The 24,519-nt window shown below is 43.6% G+C and overlaps 4 protein-coding genes across 4 annotated transcripts; 3 read left to right on the forward strand and 1 right to left on the reverse strand.

The window, feature by feature from the left end:
- Nucleotides 1-1,133: 1,133 nt before the first annotated feature.
- nppal (natriuretic peptide A-like) lies at nucleotides 1,134-2,155 on the forward strand. Its single transcript, XM_060057778.1, has 3 exons — nucleotides 1,134-1,311; nucleotides 1,411-1,724; nucleotides 1,829-2,155. Exons 1-2 carry the CDS (start codon nucleotides 1,222-1,224, stop codon nucleotides 1,711-1,713), a joined length of 393 nt encoding a protein of 130 aa, XP_059913761.1. The 5' UTR covers nucleotides 1,134-1,221; the 3' UTR covers nucleotides 1,714-1,724; nucleotides 1,829-2,155.
- Nucleotides 2,156-4,279: 2,124 nt separating this feature from the next.
- On the forward strand, nucleotides 4,280-5,338 carry nppb (natriuretic peptide B). Its single transcript, XM_060057609.1, has 3 exons — nucleotides 4,280-4,489; nucleotides 4,617-4,908; nucleotides 5,115-5,338. The coding sequence occupies exons 1-3, from the start codon at nucleotides 4,295-4,297 to the stop codon at nucleotides 5,129-5,131; spliced, it is 504 nt and encodes a 167-aa protein (XP_059913592.1). The 5' UTR covers nucleotides 4,280-4,294; the 3' UTR covers nucleotides 5,132-5,338.
- A 1,179-nt stretch (nucleotides 5,339-6,517) lies between these two features.
- nppa (natriuretic peptide A) lies at nucleotides 6,518-8,977 on the forward strand. Its single transcript, XM_060057749.1, has 3 exons — nucleotides 6,518-6,682; nucleotides 8,009-8,294; nucleotides 8,667-8,977. Exons 1-3 carry the CDS (start codon nucleotides 6,566-6,568, stop codon nucleotides 8,669-8,671), a joined length of 408 nt encoding a protein of 135 aa, XP_059913732.1. The 5' UTR covers nucleotides 6,518-6,565; the 3' UTR covers nucleotides 8,672-8,977.
- Nucleotides 8,978-10,177: 1,200 nt separating this feature from the next.
- Nucleotides 10,178-24,477, reverse strand: clcn6 (chloride channel 6). The gene is made up of 22 exons (XM_060056971.1): nucleotides 24,372-24,477; nucleotides 23,847-23,906; nucleotides 23,554-23,619; nucleotides 23,390-23,455; nucleotides 23,228-23,294; nucleotides 22,578-22,811; nucleotides 22,259-22,326; nucleotides 22,017-22,075; nucleotides 21,649-21,781; nucleotides 21,169-21,282; nucleotides 20,735-20,901; nucleotides 20,060-20,177; nucleotides 19,414-19,543; nucleotides 18,807-18,960; nucleotides 16,594-16,750; nucleotides 16,174-16,280; nucleotides 15,715-15,901; nucleotides 14,799-14,989; nucleotides 14,066-14,222; nucleotides 13,550-13,657; nucleotides 12,813-12,938; nucleotides 10,178-12,070 (listed from the first exon to the last, which is right to left on the reverse strand). The coding sequence occupies exons 1-22, from the start codon at nucleotides 24,444-24,446 to the stop codon at nucleotides 11,990-11,992; spliced, it is 2,625 nt and encodes an 874-aa protein (XP_059912954.1). The 5' UTR covers nucleotides 24,447-24,477; the 3' UTR covers nucleotides 10,178-11,989.
- Between the last annotated feature and the right edge of the window lie 42 nt (nucleotides 24,478-24,519).

Consider the following 24,519-nt stretch of genomic DNA (forward strand, 5'->3'; position numbering starts at 1 on the left):
CAAGTATGACGACCAAGCTGTTAATCATGTCAAAGGTAAGTGATCCCCCCTCATTGATGGGCAGCAGCAGGCGTTAAGGCCAGACCGGTAACCAGGGAGGGAATAAGCTTACTTTCCTGACACGTCTATATGCGACAATCTATTTATTATTGTAGTGAAATAAGGTGCTGTTGTGGAAGGCTGATGAGGAACGCTGATTAACTTAACGACCAGGGGATGTTGATATGCCATCACAGGCCGTTGTGACGATCTACCCGTACCAGCCGGGGGGGCCGATGGAGCTCCCCGGGTGGACCCTCCCTCGGGGGACGTCAGTGGTACGACTGGGGCTCTTCAATGTCAATGTTCAGGATTCAAGAACCATATCATTGTATACAATAGTGATTAATAATAACAACCATATCACGGTTTGTTATACATTTCATAAGATTCAAATGCACAGAAGGGGTACCAGTATTATATAATAATTATATATATTATAATAATAATATATGGCCAAAATACCTGATCTTCTTTACAAAACCAAAACTCAGCAGGACCCAAATCCGGTTGGCATTTCTAAAATAATAAAACAGCAGGTCAAGAGGAGGTATCAGTCCGTTATGTAACGTAGAGCGGGACTCACATGGAAACACACATCTACAGTAGTAGTAGTTGTAATAAGGAACCCTGTGCTTTATGCTTCAATAGCACAACAACAATAATAAGTATTATGTAGCCCAGAGCTTTAGCATCTTTCACCCATAAACAATGTTTTTTTTAAATGTTGCATGTTTCCTCAAGCTACCTGCTAATGACAAGCTTGATAGGCAACTGAAGGATTTATTTAAACACCATTGACCTTTGATATGGAAAGTTATTTAAATATTCAGTATGAATTGATAACTCTAAAGGAATAATGAAGTAATGTAGACGTTGTTTGGTAGGTCTTCTACGATTATAGTAGAGTGGGCTCTCATGAATGTCGAGCGTGACATTTCCAATTGAATGTAGAAATGAGGCGTACGTAGTAACAGCCACCAAAGCATCCAATCAGTAACCATATGTCAATAGAGGTGAAGCGTAGACTGAGATTAACTCCACGCCCACACGGGCCAGGGAAGATTTGTCACGCTTTGCTGATTTTTCACATCACGGTGACGAAACGTTGTGGGTATAAAGAGCAACGGGGCGCACTGACTCCACAAGCAAGTCGCTGTCGTCAAACGGAAAGAAACGCGCATGAAGATGATTTCTCATATCCCGTTTTGCTGTTTATCCGCAATTTTATTATTTTCTTTAGGAACTGCAAAACCCGTCTTCAATCTCCAGGTAAGTTACCTATCACAGGTGACTTCGATAGTTTTTTCCACTTAAGAAATGTTTTAATATCATGTATTGTAACTCATGTTTTTCTCCTTCCGTTTTCAGAGTTTGACGCAACTTTTGGAAGAGAAAAGTAACGCGCCTTATTACACGCTCGAAGAATCCGGGGCTACGGGGGAAGGTCAGAACGCGCAAAAGCCCGGGTTTGATGCCGCGGGGCCGGAGCAGCCTTGGGACGCGGAGGACGCGACGAACTCCGCGCTGGAAGATAACGCCATCGCGCGTTTCCTCAAGGATGTCATAAGGACGTCCAAGCGCTCATGGAACCGTTACAAGAAGGGCGGGCACCGGAGCTGCTTCGGGGTCCGGTTGGAGAGGATCGGATCCTTCAGCGGAATGGGCTGCTGAGCACGAAGGAGGTAAGGAGATATCGCCCTGGAAACGAAAAACCAGTGGACGGATTGGACGAATGTGTGTTTAGTTTTAGTTTTGTTTTCTAAACCCTTTTGTGATGTCTCAACAGGTGTGGCAGGCTCGCAAGCTACGACACAGAGAGAGAGAGAGAGAGAGAGAGAGATGGAGGTGGACGTGGATGTAAATCGATACTCGATGCGATAATCGATACGTTTACAAAGGGGCGTTGGTCGTGTACGTTACTGAAGCCTGATCATTTGCATATGTGAATATTTGATGGTTTCATTGCATGGTTTCCCTCTTTTCATTTCATATTTAAAATTAAAGACTAGCTGTTATTATAAATGTATTTATTTATTTTCTTGTAAGATGACTTGGGCAAGACCTGAATGTTGTCTGTAATGAAGTGAAATACATATTTTGCATAATATTGCAATGTGTGAGTACAATCATTCTTTGTTACTTTTGTATAACTTATTTCAAATAGCCCTAATGTTTATGAAAGTTATTTTTTTTATAATATGACTTATAAAACACATCCATATTTGCAACTCCTTGTTTGAATGCGTTTCCATGGTCATTCTGGCCAGGTAAAGTCCTGAGGCCTATGGTCTTAAAACACAACAATTGGTCTATAAACACATCACTCCAATGATCATTAGTCTTGAAATTAGAGTTCTTCAATTTATGTGCGCTAGTGTGTGTTTACACGTCACTTAGTCCCAACGACACACCAGTCAATCTAGCTCTCACTTTTTACTGTTAAAATAAAAATAAAAGACACGTCTCTCCAAAATCAAAATAATAATAAGATGTGATCGGGTTTCCGTTACGTTGAAGAAGACGGTGCAACGGAGGGACGAATTCAATTGTAGTAGCCATGCTTATCTATTTCCCTCTCTCTCTTTCTTTTAATGAAACGCTCAAGAGCCTCCATTGACTATAGAACAACTTTTGAACGAGAAAATGAGAATTATTAATTTGCACATATGGGTAGGCCTATTACACGCTTCAAATGAAACACAAGTAGTTGTTACTCAAAGGGACTTGAGTATAGGCCCACGGTTGAGTTTTATACTATTTTTGTATACGTGTCTCACATATCAGCCATTTGGAAGTTTATTGATGAAGAAGACATAAAAGATGCATGCAGAAGACTCTACCTCCCACCGAATGAGCGACAGAATGACACGCCTGCCTGCTCATGATGGTGCTGGAGATACCCGGGAGCGAACGGCCGGGAACCTGAGGGAGGTGTGGAAAAAACACGCTCTCCGTTGACCTCACAACGTTGGAACGGTGTGACCGTGTGACACGAACCGCAAGGATTCAGCGTGGAGCAGACACATGCCACTTCAAACAGGGAAAGGAGGTTTCATCCGCAACAAAGTGCTCGTTATAATTGTATGTTGACTATGTTAAAAAACAGTAAGAAAACGTAACGATCGTGGAAGGAACACGTAGTCCCTAAAGCTGATCGGGTTCGTCCGCCACGTGCGTAAAAGGCCCTTTACGCACGTATATGACCGATTTTAGAACGTTTTATTCGCTAAATAAACATCAAATTACTGTGTATAATATAATACATAGCCTAGTCGAATTTATTATTCATGAATTACAATTTCATTTTTTTCTTGTGATAGCATTGAAAGAATAAATCTCTATTTGGTGCACTCTTTTTCCTTGTCATCTGCCTTGAATTAGGAACTGTCCATTTCTCGAGGTGAACAGTAAGTTGGCCTATAGCATCTCTGAACCATCTGCATGTTTTAAAGGCCTATTCAACCTCGAAAACGCCTCTATATTAATGCAACATTACTCACATGTTAGACACAATCAATTATGCCCAGAACAATATCTAGAATTAGATTTACACAGTTCAAAGAACTGACTCAAAAGCCAGACTGAAATGAAGGGAGAGAATTGTGGACAATGTAAAAGTTTAAATTCACTTACAGGCGTAGATATTCCCAATACACATATTACAACATAAAATGAAAGATATAGGTCTATATGTATAGCCCGAAAACAAACATAAAAAGCGAAAAAAATAAAATGTTATTAACTCTCAAATAAATGCACACCCCGTGTTTAATCAGCCTGTTAAACAGGGATGTAAACACCAGCGGACGTGCGGGGGGCCAACCAGTGATGACCCAACTCAGTCTCGAGCGCATTCTGAACCAAGAGCGGGAACTCGAGGACGAGTGGATGAGCTCACCGTGCGCGCTGCCACATTTAGAATTGATAGAACGATACGGCGGTGCCCTTCGCTTGACCCCACGTGTTTACTAAACACGTTCCCGCCACTTAACGTCGTGAAACAATGTCACACTCAAAGGGCGGGGGCTGGGGCTCCGTGGAGCGTGTACGGTGCACGTATTATTCTAAAACAAAACATATCTCCTCTTGGCAGTGTATCGAAGTCACTATGTCATCGCTGTGGATCCTCTCACACGGTCGACGCTTTAAAAGGAGCCGTTTCCGACGGGCCGCCTTATCAGAATCAGGTGTCAGGAATGCGAACCCAATTCCTCGCATAGCTGAGGATGTCGAACTTCAGTATAAAAGAACCATGCTCACCGAGGGTCAGAAACCAAGAAAGCCTCCGAGCAAAGACACGAAGGGAACAGAAACCAAACAAACAGAAGACAAAATGCAACTGTCTCATCTCTCACTGCTCTGCCTCGGTCTGCTCGTCAACCTGCAGGTGTTCAGATCGCATCCCGTCAACACCGGCCTGGGTGGTAATGACGTTGACCTCTTAAAGGTAAGCCTACAGAGTTGTCATCGTGTAACAATACTGCTGTTGAATTCGACCAATAGACTCAGCCTAGGTAGCAAATCTTTTATTTGATATAATTTTGAAATATAATATATTTTGTCTGGAATCGCAGACGCTACTCCGCAGACTAGAGGAGTCTCTACCGGCGGAGACAAGGATGGATCAACTGCCCATGGAGAGGGATGACGTTTTGGACGTCGACATAGCCGCTAAGCCGGACAGCGACCAGGAAGAGTTTCAGGCGAGGCTGGACGAGGCCGCCATTAGGGAGTTCCTCTCGGCCAAGAACTTGAAGTCCGTCCGGAACAACGACTCCGGCCGGAAGTCGTCCAACTGCTTCGGCGGGAGAATGGACCGGATCGGCTCCATGAGCTCCCTGGGCTGCAACACCGCCAGCAGGTTCAGTAAGTGGGCTGGTTGATCTTTGTGGTGGACTCGTTTATGTGAGGTCTATGAAGGAGCGATTTGGGATAGCCGCCACTATATCCTGTACAATCACATTGTTTATTCATTTATTTTCCTTACATTTCTGGTGTCCACTTTGGAAACTTTTCCACTTTTTCAATTCAGAAATGAAAAATAACCGAAAAATGTTTTTGTTCTGTTGCAGCTTCAAGGACAAGATGATGTCTGAACAAATGAAGAACCTGCAAGCTCTCCACCAAAGAATAGCCTATTTTTATTCATAGCATATTTATTTCATTATATTTATTATTACTTTGTTTGTCCTGACTTCAAATATGTATGTGTAACGATGTGTGAATGCTCTTGATATATGCCTACTGCTGAATGGTAATTAATAATTCATTAATAAATGTTTACATCTACGCATTATAGTGTTGTTGTTTTGTTAAAGAGCCTGCGCTTAATTAGGCTATTTACGATGAAGAAAAAAGTTATACAAATATTAGGCCACGTTACGAGTTCAAGGCTATTCTAGGCTACACAAACTTAATAGGCAAAGCCTACATCTTGCGTCAAAAGTAATGGCTATGAGCAATAGTCTGTAAGGAAAAGAACGGCGACCAAAGGTTTCAGCACCTTGGACAGCGAACAGATCGCAACGATAGAAGAGACTCCGGCTCCGCCTGATTTCTCTTCGAACCCCAAACCACGCGTGGTTTACGTAAACCAAGAAATTACATAGACTTTCAAAATGTATCCCAAATTAAATGAATTAGGTCCTATAGTCTATGGCATATTCTACGTGATATTTATAAATCTACCCCAAGCACAGACAAGTTGAGTGCAGTTCATCAAAACACACACACACACACACACACACACACACACACACACACACACACACACACACACACACACACACACACACACACACACACACACACACACACACACACACACACACACACACACACACACACACACACACACACAGAGGAGTAGCCTCAAATTAATGTTTCTGACTTATATGGTTGTCATGCAACTCATATTTGTAACCACAAAACAAAAGCTGTAATCATTGCTGAAATCTTTGAAATACATTCAAACCATTACAATGACAATAGGCCTATAACCAATACAATGATTATTTAAACAATATAATGAGGATTTTGCTAATAAAATGAATTTAAAACCGATAACATATTGCTGATACAACAACGATATAATTGAAACATTGACGATATTACAGATAACATCACGAATTAACGATAAAATCATGATGGAACCACTATAATGAAGATATTATCGAGGTAGTGATGAATGATATAAGTACACAATAACAAAAACATAAGCCCCACCCTCTCCCTGAGCAGACCACAGCCTACTATGGTATGTAGCGACTGAGGTAACCAGCGGTAACCAGTCACACTGCCAAAGACAGACATACACAATTGACCAACGCACACACCCACCAGCCTTCCTCACTTAAAAAAAAAAAAGCCATGTGACTGGCGTGGATTATCGCTCGGAAGGTGTTGGAATGCACTCGAGACAATCTGCCAAATGATGTCTAACCAAACACCTTTTGGGGCCGGTATAAAGCGGCTGGGGACAGCGGTCCGCTGGCCAGACCAGCCAGTGGACCAGGACTAAACCATGAAGACAGCGGTCCTGTGGGGCCTGCTGGCCCTGTTGTGTCAGCTCAGGCTGGGGGCCCGGGGCCATGCGCTGCCCAGACCGTACTCTACCACAGGGGACCTAGCCCAGCTCAAGGTAAGACCAGGAACCAGTCTTATGGGAACCTGGTGTTTTTTGTGTGTACATGTTTTGTTTCAATGGTGAAGTTTGGTTTCGAGAGGGTTATTGAAATCCAGGGAGAAACTAAGAAATAATTAGGGCAAAATAGGGATTATTCCAAAACCTTACGAAGAGCCACCAGTTGATAATCGAGTGTACACTTAGATTGAATAAGAATTTCAATTTAAAGAGACATTTCATGATTTGTAAGAATCCCATCCATTGTGTTGGTACTTATTGACATAAGTATTTCGTACTTAAGTATGTAGAATTTACAAGAAGTTACTCTAAAGCCGCATTTCTTTACAGAAATGTCAGTATATTTAAATCCTTCAGTAAATATTGGATCTATGTTGCTTTTAACATGTGGGAAAATCCAACATAACATAATTGAATTCCCTAATGTAAATGATGTCGTAGTAACCAGTATAAAACAGCTTTAGAAATATTTGAAACTTCCACTTTTCAAATCCCTATAAGGACTATTTGATTATAAAGGGTCAAGACCCCAACTCTCCTATCATAGATATACAGGCGTTAGAATGGCTTTCATGCACTCTCGCCTGTAGTGATGTCAGCTCAAAAGCCACACCACATGTCTGACAGTCAAGAGTGACTTTCTCAAGGAGCGCCGGGACATTATCCTGAAGGCTACTTCTCCATCCCCACCCCAGGAACTGTGTTCCCTCACACGGCCCTCACTCTAGTTTCATCACACTGAGAAAGGCACATGTTAATAACTAATAAATTCACGTTGTGAGATTTGAAACAGAGAAACCATTGGAAGTTGTCCAAAGAGTTCATCAGAATTATTTTGGGGAAAGAAAAGATTTTGAGGGAAAGAAAATATTTAAAACTCCTCTATGAGTGCAGTCTTTCTTTCCACCTCAAGGACAGAACTAGCGCAGCGAGGAACTGGCTGACTGGGAGATGTTTATGAACTTGAATTATCCCTACAGCGCCGCAACATATTAATAACTGTAATTAGAGCAATTGCATGACTTTCGCAGGGCTCGTTCACATTGTTCAAAGGGCATGCGTCAATGAGCGCCTAAAATACATCTTTAAGATAGTAGCAATGCAAGGGTTCATAAACACACACTAGTCTTCTTTGATGAGTTTGTAGCCTTCTGAAATGCTCTACAACTGTTTAATGAAAAAGGTTAAAAGATAACTTCAAACTTAACTTCAGCTCAGAAAGTGCACAACCCAATAGTGAGGCAGTTCATAATTGGAAGAATATAGTCAGATTTAAATCTGTCTAACGTTAATAACAACGTGATCCCTCCTCCATCACATCAGTCTCTATTGGAGCGTTTGGAGGAGTCGCTGGCCGGCGGGGCCCCAGAAGACAACACCCTGGTGGAGGAGGAGGAGTACGACGGGGCCAACCAGGGGCCAGACAGGGCCCTGGTCGGCCCAGAGAGGCCCCAGGAGCCCGCTGCGGACGGCTACGGCCGGACGGCGACCCTGAGGAGCCGACTGCAGGACCTGCTCATGGCCACTAGGAGCCGGACGTCGGCCTGCTTCGGGGGCCGGATGGACCGCGTTGGAAACAGCAGCGGCCTCGGGTGCAACAACGGAAGAGGTAACGGCAGCAGTGGCAAATGACGAAGGGAATAAGTAGTGGCAATTATATTAGTAGAGTAATCAATTTGTGTTTCATTCTGACCTATTCTCACTTAAAGCTGCAATCTGCAAAAATCCCAACCACCTTTTAGTGATAAAATCATGTTTGGATTGGGTCTCATTGTTCTCTCATGTTCCCGAATGCATTGCAACCATGACACTCAATCAAAACCCAATTGAACGAAAACAGTAGTGTGATATACCAGACTTCTTAATAGCAGCTTTAATATATACACCTGAAATGGGGGATTGAAATCATGACACTTTTAATATGAAAAGCATGATTTGACTGAAAGATTATGTTTAACGTTTTTCCATGTTCTGTTTCCAGGTTGAATGATTGAGAGGTGCATCAGAGAACGTTTTCACTGTCTCTATGATCTTCACTCTCTTTATCTAGAAGTTGGCTACCCTCGGTTCTGACAACACTTCGATGATATCATGTACTAAATGCGACTGAAATCGCATTTCAAAACACAGGTTTTCAGGAATATGCTTTTAAATAAGTTTGGGTCATCTTTTCCATTTGCAATTGTTCCAAGTAAACTGAATGTAAAACAGTGTTTTTTTTCTGAATAATCTGTGTGGTTTGGACATTTGGCTGTACATTTGAATATAAAATAAATACAAAGGATCTCGGAATCATTCTTTCGGCTCACCTCTGTAGATAGTCAAATTTGATAGCTGTAAATATCCAAAACATGGATCAACCACAAGCAATAAGAAACACCTGTTCAATTCACGTCAATCCTGAAGCAAGACACAACAGTGGTATTATCTCAATGTCAGAAATAGACCCGTTCTATTAATACCCAACAAGTGACCAGTTCATGGTGTGAAAAATGCTTTGCAGACAGCAGTGTGGACATTAATGGGGTGGGGGTATAATGACTCCTGGCAGCCATCACAGCTGAGGTGTCACCATACTTTAGCGCCATATGAGAGCCAGCAGAGCTCCGCTGTCAGGTCCTATTACCTCTACACTCATTCAGACTCTACCCACCATTTTAACCCTCCACCCAGACACAGCCAACTGGGAGAGATCAGACCGGCTGCGCTTTTATTTTGTAGACACCTGAACCAAGCAGACCGTTCAGAACACGCTTTTATTTTAACATTACAGTCCAGACTGGATGTGAACTTATTTTGTACAAACCTGAACTGTACAGAGCTTTGGAGGTGTGCTTTTAATTTGTGGGAATCTGACCACCATACCGTTTATTTATAGTTCAGTTATTTAATAATTACTTTTATCCAAAGAAGTGAAAAAGGTGACAGGTGCCTGATGCAGAGGGCTCAGGGTTTAAATGTGTGTTCCACCCTGGGTGAAGATTAGCCTGATTAGCAGCCAGGCTGGCTGCTCTCCCAGCATCAGCATAATGTGGAAAACAGTTAGCTGGAACAGACCTCGCAGCACCTGATTGGGCGTGTTCAGAGAATATGTATACTACAGGTTAACTAACAACTCAGTATTGCAGTAGTACATTGATGTAATATGTTCACATGCTGCTATTTTAACGGCAGTTTTATAAATGTAATTTTTAATTCAAGAATAAAAACATTACTCAGGGCACCATAGTCTCTTTATCTGGAGTTTCCAGGTTCGATCCCCAATGTCTGCAATCTACCTGTCGGCATCTCTGAGCAAGATGCCCCGACACCCACCTACTCACTAATGACATGGATCCAATGGAAAATAAATCCACGGTAGGCTGCTTTGGATAAAAGTGTTTACCATGCACAATCACCATTTAGAAATCCAGCAAACGCTGAATTAAATAGGACCAAATTTGTATGCATGACAAAAGCCTTCGAGGGTGGAAGAAAAGCATGAGACAGAAATTTCTGCATTTGTTTTATTGTACATTAAAAAGCTCTTGGCCCCGAGTTTGGTTTCCATTCCACAACGAGTACAGCGCAACAACTCAACCTCCAAGGCAGGTTCACCATGTAAGACACAAGTATTCCACAAACAATGGAAACTTCAACGTCCTTTGAATAAGGCCTCCCTGTTTAAATGTGTGTGTCTTGTAATCCCTTGACAGTCACGACCAGAGACTTTAATACTAAGATACTACCACATAGTCCGGATAAAATGCAAGTCATATTCAAAGTAATGGATGACAATACAGCTAGAGTATTTCTTACAATTTTCCAGGGATTGCGTTTGTTGGTTTGTACTTCAAATGCGTGTGTGAATTACACATTAAAAATACATTAAATGATATGTCAACTGATTAAAAAAATAATAATCTAAAAATATCTTCAATAAACAAAAGGAGGATAAGCGATACATAAGGAATGTTTGATGCTTAAATGTGCCATTAGGGTCGTTTTTCTGGAATACTCTCACAGTATATGCTCTTTCCTACGTCCTTTGTTCATTTCCCTTCTAAAGTCTAGTCTTAAAATAAAAAAATCACCACAATGACACCACATTCATCACCTCAACTGCTTGAATGGTGTCCTTCAGTAGACGCTTGACGTTTCCAAGCGAACTGGAAACATGCTACACGCTTCAAAACGTTTCCCCTTTGAATCACCCTTTAAGGATAGTGATAAACTCATACAACTCCTTCATTCAACAAAACAAAAAAGCACCATGGCTTGATCATCCCTCAAGACAGGTAAACACATTGTGTACACTTTCCCTGAACACAGAACAAAAATACATTTGCCATTATCTCAGAGGAGGGGGCACTCTGCCCACTGCCACACTCAGCAGCACACAGGCTGCTAATGAGCACAGCGACCCAGTTGGACTGGGCCGTCTCAAGGTGAACCCGCCTGGCGAGAGAGCCCCTTTTTGTTATTAAAAGACCAGCCTCTCTGCTGAAGGCCCGCATTGCGACAGTGACGCAAGCTATTAGTGCAACTGCATTCCCCTTCACAGACACGGCAAATGCAAAATTATATTTACAGATAAAAAAAAAATCATAATTAAAAGTGCTACAGTGACGAGGTTATGATGTTTAGTCGCAGGGGAATTTAGGTTATTAGGATTAGGGAGAAGACAAAAAGGAACAAGTTCAAGTGTAGGATAACTTCACTTTGGTAGAACAGTTAGTGTTAGTGCGTGTTGACCCCCAATAATATTCGCTATGCTATTGAACAACGAAAACTGAAAGCTTGAAATGAAGCAGTTATAATACAAATGAAATAATGTTTGGGATGCACAACACCACATTTTAGGAGGGGAGCAACCAATTTAAAGTCCCACACGCAATTATCTGCAGTGTTATCTGCAGCATACAAAGATAGCAATGTGTTAAAGAAGCACAAATACGGAAATCGGATGTGGTATGTGTTATTGATTATTAAATGTATTAGGGATATGTACCAGTATCTATTGATCTATATTGATAACCCATGTCTATAATGATAACCCAGAAGCCAATACGAGTAGTGGTGCACCCCTTCGAATAAAACAATGCAGAAACATGCTTCACATGTCGTGCTATTTAAATGATAGAATATCAATCGCCCTTCGATGAGGAAAGTGGGAGTCTAAAGTCGTCTGGCGGTGTGGTCACACGAGCCCCCATAACGACAGGGAAACGGTCATGTCTAACGCGTACACAAGGGGTCTAAGTACCGTGTGTGTTTGGAGAGAGGAGCTCAGGAGAACATCTGGAAAAGCAGGAGGCCAGGTGTTCAGATGGTGACGTAATGCTGCCGGAGCTTGGCTTGGAGGAACTCGTGGGTTAAATTGTGTCTGGTGATAATCCCCACGATCTGTGTGGAAACAAAGGAAAGAGGGCCAGCTCACACTGGGGAAGTGGTTCATCATAGCTCAAGATGGATTTCTTCGCCATTTTACTTCCTTCTCTATAGCTTTGTTTTGGGAAAACAGTTTGGCCGCTCTCTTAGATTTGGCGGGTTGGGAAGCAGGATTAGAATTAAATATTTAATGTACACCCCCACACACGGAATATTGCATAACTTTGCCCTATATTTTGTCCTTTGCGTTTGTAAATACAAACCTAAATGTATGTTTCAGTGTAACCTGTTCTTTGAAACTCACTCACAATTGTAGCTATAATGTTTATTTAATAAATACACAAGAAACACAATTCCAGAGATATATTCCTGGACCACGACGTCCACTGCATATCTCAAGGGTCTTTGGTTCATAACCATTGACGCCATTCTGGATTTATGTAGGATTATGTTAATTGAGTTGTTGAGTTGTTGACAGCTTGGTACATCCGGTAGAGCTTTAGAACTCTAAGCTCCGCCAGACTAAGTCTAATGAAGCTGCCTCACAGTTGCGTGAGAATTTACACACATAGTTTTAAGCGGCTGTTACAATACATTCAGATAAAAATGTTAGTCCTGTGACAGGACTACTCACCTCCATCCCATACAGGGTTTATATAACCTGGTATCACCCAGACAGGACCACTCACCTCCAGCCCCTACAGGGTCTACAATGGTCCGGCCCTCCTACAGGGTCCATATAAACAGGAGCACTCACCTCCCCAACAGCGTTGACCACCGGTAGGTGTCTGAGCCCCATGGTCCTGAAGAGGTTGAACACCTGGGAGACGTGTGTGTTGGGGGACACGGTGTAGGGACACGGGTTCATGTAGGGCGTGATGTCCTGCGGAAGTGAACACAGGAAAACACTGGTGAAACATTCTGGTTGTTTAGGAGATGTACTGAATGTAAAGAGAACACAAGTGACATCACAAGTGGGCGTGACCACCTAGCTGTATGCTGGGTAGGTCCGTTTACCAGCCTACCCAGTGGATCGGAGCAAAAGTCGCTCATCTATTCATCATACATCTAGGTGGACACTCACACTCGTGATATCACTAAAACACAGGGAAAGGCAGATTTCAAAACGGCTTGTAATGGCTAATCACACACACACACACCTGGTGGCATGAAATCACCCCTTTAAAGAACTGGCAGGGGTTGGGGGGCTCATGCTTAAGGACACCTTAAGGTTGTGGTCTGTGGACTTTGGGAAATCAAACCCAGTACCCTATTTTGATAGGAGTTAACCACTCCATCCACAGCACTAGACCCGCACCAATAATAGACCATTTTTACGATTGTTTATTTTTTTTATTTATTTTTTTTAAACACTGCCCTGTAAGGTGACCTTGAGTTCTATGAAAGGCGCCCTCAAATAAAATGTATTATTATTATTATTATTATTATTAATGGACTGATCCAGTGTATGGATTGGGATGGTCTGGAGCGTACCACTATCATGCGGGGGTTGAGCAGGGTCAGGTCCAGTTCATGGATGTCAGGGTAGCGGGGGTAGTCCTCCGTCATCTCCGCGTGGGACAGCCTGGGCTGGGTGGCACTCTGGGGTCAGAGGGCACACAGCAGGACAGGTTAGAGTGGCTGGTGTCTTGTACGCTCAGACAGCAGCAGCCTTCTGGCCATGTCCACACTACAAGGTATTCATGTGTAAACATCTAGTATACAGCTTTTTGAATTCTGTGTACACAACTATTTTCCAAGGCCAGGCGCTAAACCTGACATAAAAACATCACAGCAACAAAAACCCAGGGCTCAGCGTTCCCAAGCAACGAACACAAGAGAACAAACAGTTTGCATTAATAATAACAAAAAACAGTTTGAAAAGAATATGGTCATAACGTTCAACATATGAATAAAAATGCATGCAATACGATACTGATTGAGAACATGCGCGTGCTTCTTCTAGTTAAGGTATCCTTCCGCGCCGCGCGTGTGCGTGTGCGTCCTTACCGACTGGTTCTCGGCGTAGCAGGCGCCCCTCAGCAGCAGCGTGACCAGCTGCGAGCGGAGGACCAGGCCGTGGAAGGTGAGCGGTCTGAAGCGCTCCTCCAGGGTCCACTCCTCGCTGGGGGACTGGTCGGGGTACAGGTTGGGGTAGGGCACGTACCTGGGGACGAGGTTAGGGGGAGAGGAGGAGAGTTACAGACAACCTTCACACTAAAACCTGTGAGTGAAGCAGGGGACTTTGGACGTGTGATATTGCGTGTGTCAGTTTGGTTAGTTAGCTATAGGATTCTAGAACAGGCGTGCCCACACTTTTTCGGCTTGTGAGCGACTTTCAAAATGAGCAGATCAAAAATGATCGACCTCCATTCGAAAAGTGCTAAACATATATTTATTTATATATAATTAGTACATGCTCTGATGACTTGCACCCAATGGAGTCAGCCAGGGTTGCATAGTCCGGACACTAGTCTCAAGCAGTTTTACAAATGGCTGAAAATATATATTTGTTTTTTTTGGGGGAATGTCGCACAACTGCACTACCTTTGCGATCGACCGGTCGATCGCGATCGACGTACTGGGCGCCCCTGTTCAAGAACATTACATCCCGTCCGCCCCGACGAGGCCTTATGCTTTACAATTCCTTGCTCTCGTTGTGTCGATGACCTTACACACACTGTTTTCTGCGCCTAGAGTGTGATATCAATAAAGTCGGACTGCTGAAGGGGGCGTGGCCCACCTGCGGTCCAGCATCTGCTGCAGCATGTCCTCGCCCTCCTGGGCGTTCTGGGCGCCGGCCGCGGCCACGGCCGCCGTGTCGGCGGCGGCCTCCTGCTCGTCACACACGTTCCTCAGCTCGCTGGACGGGTACGACTTCATGGACTGGCACCGCCGCCGCTGCTCCCCCGCACGCGTCACGATGTTCGCCTTCTGCGCGCCAGGAAGTGACAGACAGGACGTTGGTTGTCAATGGTTTCTTTTGTACTGCCCCCTCAAGGTCATTCAGAGGGCTTTACATCAGCCGGGATCAAGACATTAAGAAAAGAGGACAATCATGACAAGGGGACCATTTTAAAGATAATTGTAAATTAAAGTACAGGATGCTAAAATAATGAAAACAACAGTAGAGACATACGTTTAAACAAAAGAGCTTAAAAGCAAACAGACATACGTTTTGAGCCTTGATTTCAAAGTGTAAAAGTGTCGAGGCTGACCTCCCTATGGCTAAGCAAAGGGAAGGTCTTTGCCGTTCCATCCCTGAGAATCAATGACTTTATTTAACATGGTTATGATCTGGGTGACACCTTCTCCTGCAAGTCTGAGACTTTTTGGGTTCTCTACAGCTCCCCATCACCCCCCGGTGGTCTGCAGATGAAACAGCTTTGCGCACTGAGGCGACCGACAACCAATGATGAAAGTTCAAGAACGAGAACCAATTTAGGAATTGATCATACCAGTGTATGATCACACAGAAAATATGTACTTAACAATAAACCATCACAAAGTAGAAATGTACGGTATAAATGAACAATATTTGTTATGAAGCTACATTTCTAAAACATCATAAACACCATCAAAACACAACACATGAAAAAAAATGTACCCAAAATGTCGACTGCATCAAATGACCACAGAGTGGATCCAAGATGTCCTACCTTGAAGTGTATGTTGTTGCTGACCAGAATGTTTCCCTTCATGAAGTCCCTCTCGTTGGGCCGGTTCTCGGTCACCACGGGGAAGGCGTGGTAGGCCGTGGTGCGCAAGATGCTCACCAGAGACTGGACACGCGTGTGCGGATACACATACGTCAGGTTGGGCTCCATGATGTCACTGGCCGTCAGCCTATCAGAGGAGACGGATAGAGATGAATAGAGGTTGGGGGTCAATGAACAACAGATTTACTGTTGGACAAAATCTGAAGAAAAATTGTGTGTGGGAAGAAAATCAATTATATTGATTGCTGAAGAATTTAACAAACTTTATCATTTAGAAGTCTTCTAAAATAAATACCTACACTATAGCTTTAATAAAAGGACAATGACGGACAATTCTATAAGCCTTTCCAACCCCCCGGTAGAGCAGGGGGCAGTATACTAATGCACAATATAGCGTACTTGTCCATTTCCACCTCTGTCTCCCACTCCAGCAGAGGCACGCCCCTCAGGTGGATGTGGATGTCGTAGATACCGTGGTTGAAGAAGTCCCCTGTCCACTTAGCCACCTGGGAAACACAAGGCAAGGAGAGTTTATAAGCATGGTGGAGAGGACACCTAAATACTATAAATGCTCTCTAATACAGAGCAACTTGTGCGGAATGGGCCAATTGCTTGGCCACCTTATTGCTGCATGCCACTTTATTGAGAACCACTCAACAAACATCTTCACATTCAACACTGCAACTCCTCTGGTCCTCAGCAAAACACCCGCCAAGTGTGAAGCTAATCGGATGAACGGTTGGGCGAGAAAATTGAAGGACAGACGTGCAGACACTCTCTTATTGAAGCAAGATATTAACATAACGTCTTGATACCTACCATCAGTGTTATCATGATTGGCAGGCCGTATGTGATCTCATTGGTCGATTCGATGAGGATGACAGTCAGACTGATGGTCATCCTGACCACGCCCCCAAGGAAGGAGGCTGCTCCAATCAGAGCGAAGGTCCCCGAGTACACGTTCATCCCAAAGTTTCTTATGGCGAGAGAGAAAATGAAAGAGAAAAAGATGTGACAATTTCTCTTGACCGCTCATAAAACAGAACCAAAGCAGTATGTGTACTTTGACCCCAAAACTAATGATTAATGAACTAAATCCATCACTAAGTCACTAACCAACCAACTGACTACTTAAGCACAGGTAGCTAGTGGTAATGACGGCACGGAAAAGGAGAGTTTAGAGGTATAGAGAAGGTCATACAGGGCAGAGAAAAGGAGCGTTTGCCTGCAAGTACCTTTCCTACGCCTGTAGAGTTCCCAGGTAGAGGGAGGTAACACCATTAGATAAAAGAAGAGGCACGGAGGTGCCAGAGAGGGCAGCTGCAAATCCTCCCGCTCGTGGGACACCGTTAACAGGCAACGTGCCAGGGTGCAGAAGCAGCGTTTGGATTACACATGGGGGGAGGGGGACGGCCTAGTGGGCCACCATGTAGTGGAATGGGATGCAAGATGTCCCAGACAAAAGGCATCCAAGAGACCACAATAGTCCAGGCAGGGGAGCTGAAGGATGAATTATGTCTACACATATCAGATATCAAAATGCTTCATATGAAGACTTGAAAACCATGTTTGGTTGTTTCTAAAAGATGAATAACTAGAAGGTTCCATTGGTTCTTCGACAACCAAACTTTAAGTAACTAAATGCAACCCAATGTCTTCATAGAAGTATTCATTTCTAGATGTACATTTATATTGAAAATATGAGGGTAGAGAAAGCAAGGAGTGGCAGGTGAGAATGCAGAGATTCTGGCAGGAGCTGGAACCTCATTAGTTGTCCAAGTCCCAACTTACTTACAGTCGAGGGAAGCTCAAAGCCTTGATTAAGAGTGTGTGTGTGTGTGTGTGTGTGTGTGCGTGTGCGTGTGTGTACACAGTGGGAAGGAGGTTAAATACAACTTTTCTGTGGTACCACAGAAAGTGACAATTGCATTGTCAGCAGATTCCACGGTGTGTGTGTGTGTGTGTGTGTGTGTGTGTGTGTGTGTGTGTGTGTGTGTGTGTGTGTGTGTGTGTGTGTGTGTGTGTGTGTGTGTGTGTGTGTGTGTGTGTGTGTGTGTGTGTGTGTGTGTGTGTGTGTGTGGTTCATGGGAGGTCACAGAGAAACTCAGCTTCTCAGTTTCCCCTGTGAAACTAAAGGCTTTGGACAGATAGATGACACTGTATCAGCTATGGGACTAGCTTGTTCTAACCATAAGCACTTGTATGGGCACACTTTATAATCTCTCAGATTCATAATGGAGCTTCACTCCCAGATCCTGCACTTCCTTCCTGCATTTTGAGGAAGCAAGGGCCAATGTTTTTGAGAACACATTGAGAATAATCAAAGAATGATTTCCGGGGCAGTGTAGTGGTTAGAATGTTCAACTCCTAGCCAAAATGTACAGAGTTGGCCCCTAATCTATCAGCAACATTCACATTTCGTTTGACTATTGATGATCATTCGTCAGGGATTTGCGTTCTCCCTTGGTCCGATCCGGGAAAATCTCCTAAATTGACTTTGCGTTAACAGAGTTAATGTAGGAGATAGCGATGAGGCAGTACTCAGGTAAAAGAACCTCAACATCCGAGCTGATGTTGTGTTGATTAATAATCACACTCACACCTCGGCTTAGCTCAGGAGGTAGGGCAATTGTCTTGTAACCGAAAGGTTGCTAGTTCGATCCCTAGCTCCTCCTAGCTGAGTGTTGATGTGTCCCTGAGCAAGACACTTATTCTATTCTAATTAACATGCATATTACCATTCACACACACACACACACACACACACACACACACACACACACACACACACACACACACACACACACACACACACACACACACACACACACACACACACACACACACACACACACACACACACACCCCTAACTGCTCCTACCGAGCTGGCTGTCACCTTTCATGGTTGACTCTGCCGTCAATTTGGATAAAAGCGTCTGCTAAATGCCCTAATTGTAATTGTAACACCTGGTGGTATAATGTGTCCCCTTTAAAATCTTATCTGGGGTCATCCCGTTCCCGTCCCCTCTTACATGTTGAGGAGGTTGGCCACTAGGCGCCCGTAGGCGGCGCCACAGAGCAGCGAGGGGACGAACAGGCCGCTGGGGACCGCCGTACCGTACGTCCAGCACGCCAACAGGAAGTAGAGCAGGAAGAACACCGACAGCGTCACCGGGCTGAAGGTTCCTGTGGACCAAAACAAAAAGAGGCTGTCCAAAACGTCTTCACGGACGACACTGTCGGGACGGGACTCTGTTCTGGTCGGATTTGTTTGATTGTTCACTGAGCATCTCTTTCTCAGGAGAGACCTGCAGCATCAGACACTTACAGACATTACAGGCAAATATATGATTGGAAATAGGTAACACAATATAATAAAACTTAATACTGCATAATTGAAGTTATTATACTTTAATCAATAACATAATCAGAAAATACATGTAAAAGTACTGGGAATTGATATTTGCCATTGAAAGGGTGGCATTAATATCCCTGGATAATGTCAGTCAGTCAGTCAGTCAGTCAGTCAGTCAGTCAGTCAGTGAGTGAGTGAGTGAGTGAGTGAGTGAGTGAGTGAGTGAGTGAGTGAGTGAGTGAGTGAGTGAGTGAGTGAGTGAGTGAGTGAGTGAGTGAGCTCACCTTCCTGGTGGAAGAGCTGGTGTATAGCCGCCTCCTGGGGGTTGAAGAAGAGTGTGGCCATGTCGTTGTAGGTACTGTTGGGGCAGAAGAAACTGCGCACCGTGGAGTTGATGTCCTCTGCCCCGCCCAGCTGGGAGGAGACAGCGGCAGAAACAAACACTGCCATCGTCAAACAACAGCTGTGTACTCCCTGAACCCGTAAACTGGGTTTGTTTGTTTTATGCATCCAGTACGCAGTAATGCATCATCTGTTGGGGCATGTCTAATAGCTGAATTAATAAAGAAGTTTAGACTCTTCCCAAAGTGACTGAATTCAAATTTGTAAAAACATGTCAATAACGTGCAGGTATGGGTTATTCTAAGAGGGCAAATATTAGGGGGCTCGAACTCAGTACTTTGGCCTACGAGTTCAAAATACCTAACCTGGCCCCACTTTGAAGTGACCTTTTTTACCTTTTAACATATGCTGGGGGAAATATAACACGCCAACCTAACTTAATAACCACATTCAATCAAGAGTTTTTTTTATCCCTTTCTCTTGTGTTGAAGAATGTTGTGCGCTAGGTAGTAGCCACTGGTGGCTAAGCCCAGCATTGGTACAACATTCGCCCAGTGAGGGGGCACCAGACAGGGAGGTAAAGCTCACCATCATGGAGCCGTTCCGGTGGGAGGGGGGGCTCAGGTCTCGGCATTCACCTAGCGTCATGGAGGCCACAAACACCACCAACGTCGTCACCATGGTGACCAACAGACTCTCCAGGACTCTGCCAGAGGTAGGGTTAAAATTCTGTTAAATTAAATTTAATCTTGGAGCAGACGAAGGTATAGAAATAAAATATATATATATACACAATTATAAATATTTTTAAAATTTTTCTTTTTATATTTTTTCGTAGCATGAGGAATAATAAAGTCCTCATCTTGTTAACAATCTAGTGCATTTCCTAGAAATATCATGATCTAGATAAGAAATCCTCCCGCAAAGCTTATTTAATGAGCTTGTTAAATGAGCTTATTGTCTGGAATCTAGATGTCCAAAGTTAGAAACATTGCAATAGTGAGTTTAACCCAACATCAGCAATGCAAGATGACTGGACACCAGGTTGATCTCACACACACAGTGTGTGTGTGTGTGTGTGTGTGTGTGTGTGTGTGTGTGTGTGTGTGTGTGTGTGTGTGTGTGTGTGTGTGTGTGTGTGTGTGTGTGTGTGTGTGTGTGTGTGTGTGTGTGTGTGTGTGTGTGTGTGTGTGTGTGTGTGTGTGTGAATGGTAATATGCATGTTAATTAGAATAAGACAGAGAGAAAGAAAGGGGAACACACCTGACGAACTTGGCCTTAGGGTGGATGTGTCTCATGCGGTACTTGGCGAGGTGTTTGTTGAGGCAGTTGAAGAGGGCTCCGAGCAGTCCCCCCACCACACCCATGAGGACGAAGAACGCCAGGTCCACCACCGTCCACAGGTGGCACGTCTTATCTCCCTCCATACACTGGGGGGGGGGGGGGGTAAGTATGTAATTGAGTTGTCTTGGAGGATCAAACTAAGACACTACGAAAACCAAGACAAGATTTATAGTGATATCAGGCTTCAACTTCCTTATTGGACAGATTGGTTAAATTGTTCAAACTGCATGGTGAAGCATAAAACTAAAATAAATATGGAACCAAAGATATAGTGTCATGGAAATATTTTGCTTGGTTTAGGGCAAGTTTTGTTCATTATCAGTATGTCATTGAGGAAATTGAATATTTTCTACCTTGAACTCTCCAAAGTTCAGCAGACCGGGCAGCTGGAAGGAGCCCCACTTGTTGAAATTGATCCCAGAGCGGAAGAAGTTGAGGGTGAACGTTGCAGACATGGAACCGAAGAGCTGGAGGAGGAATAATAATATAAATGTTGTCCTTCAATTAATTATCCTTAAAAATATACACACTATTCAACATTTTACTTGACTCATCACTGGCCAAGGATGCCAACCTTGAAAGGCTGTTGCTATGCTTTGTAGCAAATTATATGATTATTATTAACTGTATAAAGGCTTTCTTGATAATTGATTCTTATTCTTATTATTCTTATTATAATTGAATTTTGAGAGACCTTTCTGAATGGCTTATGAACTTGTTTCTCCTTATATTGCAATGTAAAACAAAGGCAACCCAAGTCGGATATCTTTATTAAAAATAAATCCACAGCTTACTTGTTTTAAGACACACCCGACTAAAAGCTGAAAGCGTACCACTTTCCAGGTGAGAGCCTGGTTCCAGAAGGAGGATCCCTCCTCCAGGCTGAAGAGGGTCCCTCCGATAGGAGCCCCAAAGGCAGCCGCCACGCCCGCCGCCGCCCCCACAGACACAAAGTCTCTCTTGTCCCTGGAGGGTCACACATGTCAGGCCCACAACAGAACCAGGTCCCAGTGTTGATAACCAGGTCCAAGTACTGTAGCGCTGCCAGAACTGCCTCATGGGTGCCTCCAAAAACGAAGTGTATTTTATATATTTTTTTATTTGATAACACATCAAAAATCAAAAGCAAGTGAAAATAATTACCAATAACCAATACAACAAGGGAGGGGAAGAAGATTGTGTGTGTGTGTATTCATCCTACCGGTCACTGCGAAAGTAGGGGAAGTCAAAGTGAATCTTCTTAAAAGTGATGCTTTGAAACTATGGGGAGACAGACAACATTTGAACAGTAAACTTTAAAAAACGGCATGGGTAATTTGCAACATTCCAATTCTAACAAATTGAAAGTAATGTTATTGTGTTTTCTCTAGCGTTCTATCAATACTAGTCTGTTGACAACAACCTCCTGGGTCCAACCAACAGTAAAATAAGGCCCTTCAGTACCTGTGGGAGGCCGGCCCCCACGATAGCTCCACTGTGGATCATTGGTCCCTCCTTCCCCACAAACATCCCTGATTGGTCAAACAAAGACAGTCAGAAGATTGCTACTAGACAAGTATTACGAACAAAGAACCAGTGTGTACTACAGCGGTTGCATGGTTTTACATGTCTTCGCAGAACATCACAAACCCTATGTTCATTACACATTCCTAGCTTATCTGTTTGAAAGAAGTGCTTATGCAAACAATAAAGGGTTATTTGTCATGTACAAGGTGATTATAAACAGCAGAACCGCAGATGGTGGGCCGAGCCACGTCCTCACCTCCGGCCACGGTAAACAGCACCCCAACGGCCTTGCAGAGGAACGTTCGTAGGCGGACGATCCCGGGGATCTTCACCCCGTTCAGGTAGCTTTTGATCTCGGGGATTCCCGAGCCTGCTGCTACGGGCTCGATGAGGACCAGCATACTGGCGATGAAGACAAAGGTCAGGTTGAAGGCCATCAGCTCCAGGAGGGAGAGGGCAAGACAGCCCTTCTCACTGCACACCTCCACGGCTACACAGACGAAGGTTAAGGTAGACCTCCAGGCAGCGATATACATACCATTTTCTGGATGATCTGAGTGAATGGGGCATTTATTTCTGTCGCTTTCTATTTGTTTGGACCAATCATGTTGCGGGATGCCAGGATCCATAAGGGCATAATTGGCTATTAACAGAAAACACCAAAATTGGCCCGCACTAGTACACTGTCTGTAAAGGTTTTAAATCAACTCGTTGTAGACTGGCTACTTATTTCTGATCTACGGCTGGATCTGAGATAAGTGTGCAATTATTCTGCTCCAGGATGCCTACAGGTAAGAAAACTCTGGGGTTTGGACATCCCACTCCCGGAATGACCCTGCCACCTTACTCATGATACCAACTTGGATATGAGATGGAGTGTGTAAATCGTGACGTTTTTAAGGATACAATGTCCCACCAAGCTGAACTTGATTGAGGTGAAGAGGTGAACGAAGAAATCGACAAACAGGCCAACCTGAAAGAGACAGCAACACCAAGATTATGAACACCATTTTCGGTTGGTTCATGAAAAAGCTTGGACTGAACAGAGAAACCTATTTCAGGACATACCAGGCCAACCGTGACTCCAATGGCAAACACCAGGACCCACCGCACTGCTTCATACTTTTTGGCTTTCTATTCACAGAAGAGATGTTTTATTACTGAAAAAGCAAGGCAATGAAGTAACTTGACATTTGATAGACATGTAATAATTTAGAGCAGAGTGCGTGTACCTTGTTGTTCAATCCCTCCAGAACCTCCACATATGGCTCATTGATGCAGCGGTCATAATCCAGACTCTAACAGAATCAAATAAGGCTGTGAGTTACAACTACTATTTAATTGTATTATGGTTAAGACAAAACATGTCCAAAGAGCATTGGATCTTACTAATGGACGTCAAAAGGTAGACTTATGGACATTGGGGTTCAAGCCCAGAACCTTTTGGCTGAGTTTGAAACACCCCTAGCCACAAGACTATCCATCACCCACATCACATCTTGCATTTTCTTGTGAGTAGCTTTACCTCGTAATCCTTTCTGGGTAGAATTTCTTCCTCCTCCTCCCTGAGCTCCCCTAGGATGGCCTGGAGTGGAACGAAACCTCAGCAGTCACGTCATGAATTCAATAAATAAACTGTGCAATACTCTGACACTAATCCTGGATATTTTTATATTGTACAGTTCAAACTATCAAAAATATTGCATCCCATTTCTATGCATTAATATGTTCACTGTTTGGGGTATACATAGTGTAGGTTTGTTGTGTTAACCTTTTTTTATATTGTAGTATGCAAAGATTTAGACATAAGTCTTATTTTCTTGCACTTTTTAGATTATTCTATAGGCCTACATGTTATTTTAGAACGGGAGCAACTCTAACGTGACCCAATTTCCCCACGGGAATCAATAAAGTATATCTGATTCAGATTCTGATGACAACAGAGACTTGTGGCCAGCAACAAGAGAACAGCTCACGCCAACAAGGTTAACATACCTGCTCAACGCAATACATTAATTATGCAATGCAAATTAATATAATCATTACTGACCAATTCTTCGGGTGTCCGCGTCTCTCCTTCACCTGCACAACATTGGCAACAAAAAATGTTCCCACAACACGCCATCTTCGTATTTCCCTCAGCATCTTTCTCAACATCTAAGTCATGTGACGAAAAGAAAGAGCAGTTGTATCAAAGC

The sequence above is a fragment of the Gadus macrocephalus genome, chromosome 1 (assembly GCF_031168955.1).
Source record: "Gadus macrocephalus chromosome 1, ASM3116895v1".
Classification (NCBI taxonomy): domain Eukaryota; kingdom Metazoa; phylum Chordata; class Actinopteri; order Gadiformes; family Gadidae; genus Gadus; species Gadus macrocephalus.

What these genes read in the sequence shown, in the direction of transcription:
- nppal (XM_060057778.1), top strand. Translation starts at nt 1,222, where the DNA reads ATGAAGATGATTTCTCATATCCCGTTTTGCTGTTTATCCGCAATTTTA. An exon ending in AACCCGTCTTCAATCTCCAG is followed by an intron (nt 1,312 to 1,410) that starts GTAAGTTACCTA and finishes TTCCGTTTTCAG; the next exon opens with AGTTTGACGCAACTTTTGGA.
- nppb (XM_060057609.1), top strand. Translation starts at nt 4,295, where the DNA reads ATGCTCACCGAGGGTCAGAAACCAAGAAAGCCTCCGAGCAAAGACACG. An exon ending in ATGACGTTGACCTCTTAAAG is followed by an intron (nt 4,490 to 4,616) that starts GTAAGCCTACAG and finishes CTGGAATCGCAG; the next exon opens with ACGCTACTCCGCAGACTAGA.
- nppa (XM_060057749.1), top strand. Translation starts at nt 6,566, where the DNA reads ATGAAGACAGCGGTCCTGTGGGGCCTGCTGGCCCTGTTGTGTCAGCTC. An exon ending in GGGACCTAGCCCAGCTCAAG is followed by an intron (nt 6,683 to 8,008) that starts GTAAGACCAGGA and finishes CCATCACATCAG; the next exon opens with TCTCTATTGGAGCGTTTGGA.
- clcn6 (XM_060056971.1), bottom strand. Translation starts at nt 24,446, where the DNA reads ATGGCGTGTTGTGGGAACATTTTTTGTTGCCAATGTTGTGCAGGTGAA. An exon ending in CCCTACTTTCGCAGTGACCG is followed by an intron (nt 21,782 to 22,016) that starts GTAGGATGAATA and finishes GTGACCCTCCAG; the next exon opens with GGACAAGAGAGACTTTGTGT. An exon ending in CCAGCTCTTCCACCAGGAAG is followed by an intron (nt 18,961 to 19,413) that starts GTGAGCTCACTC and finishes TTTGGTCCACAG; the next exon opens with GAACCTTCAGCCCGGTGACG.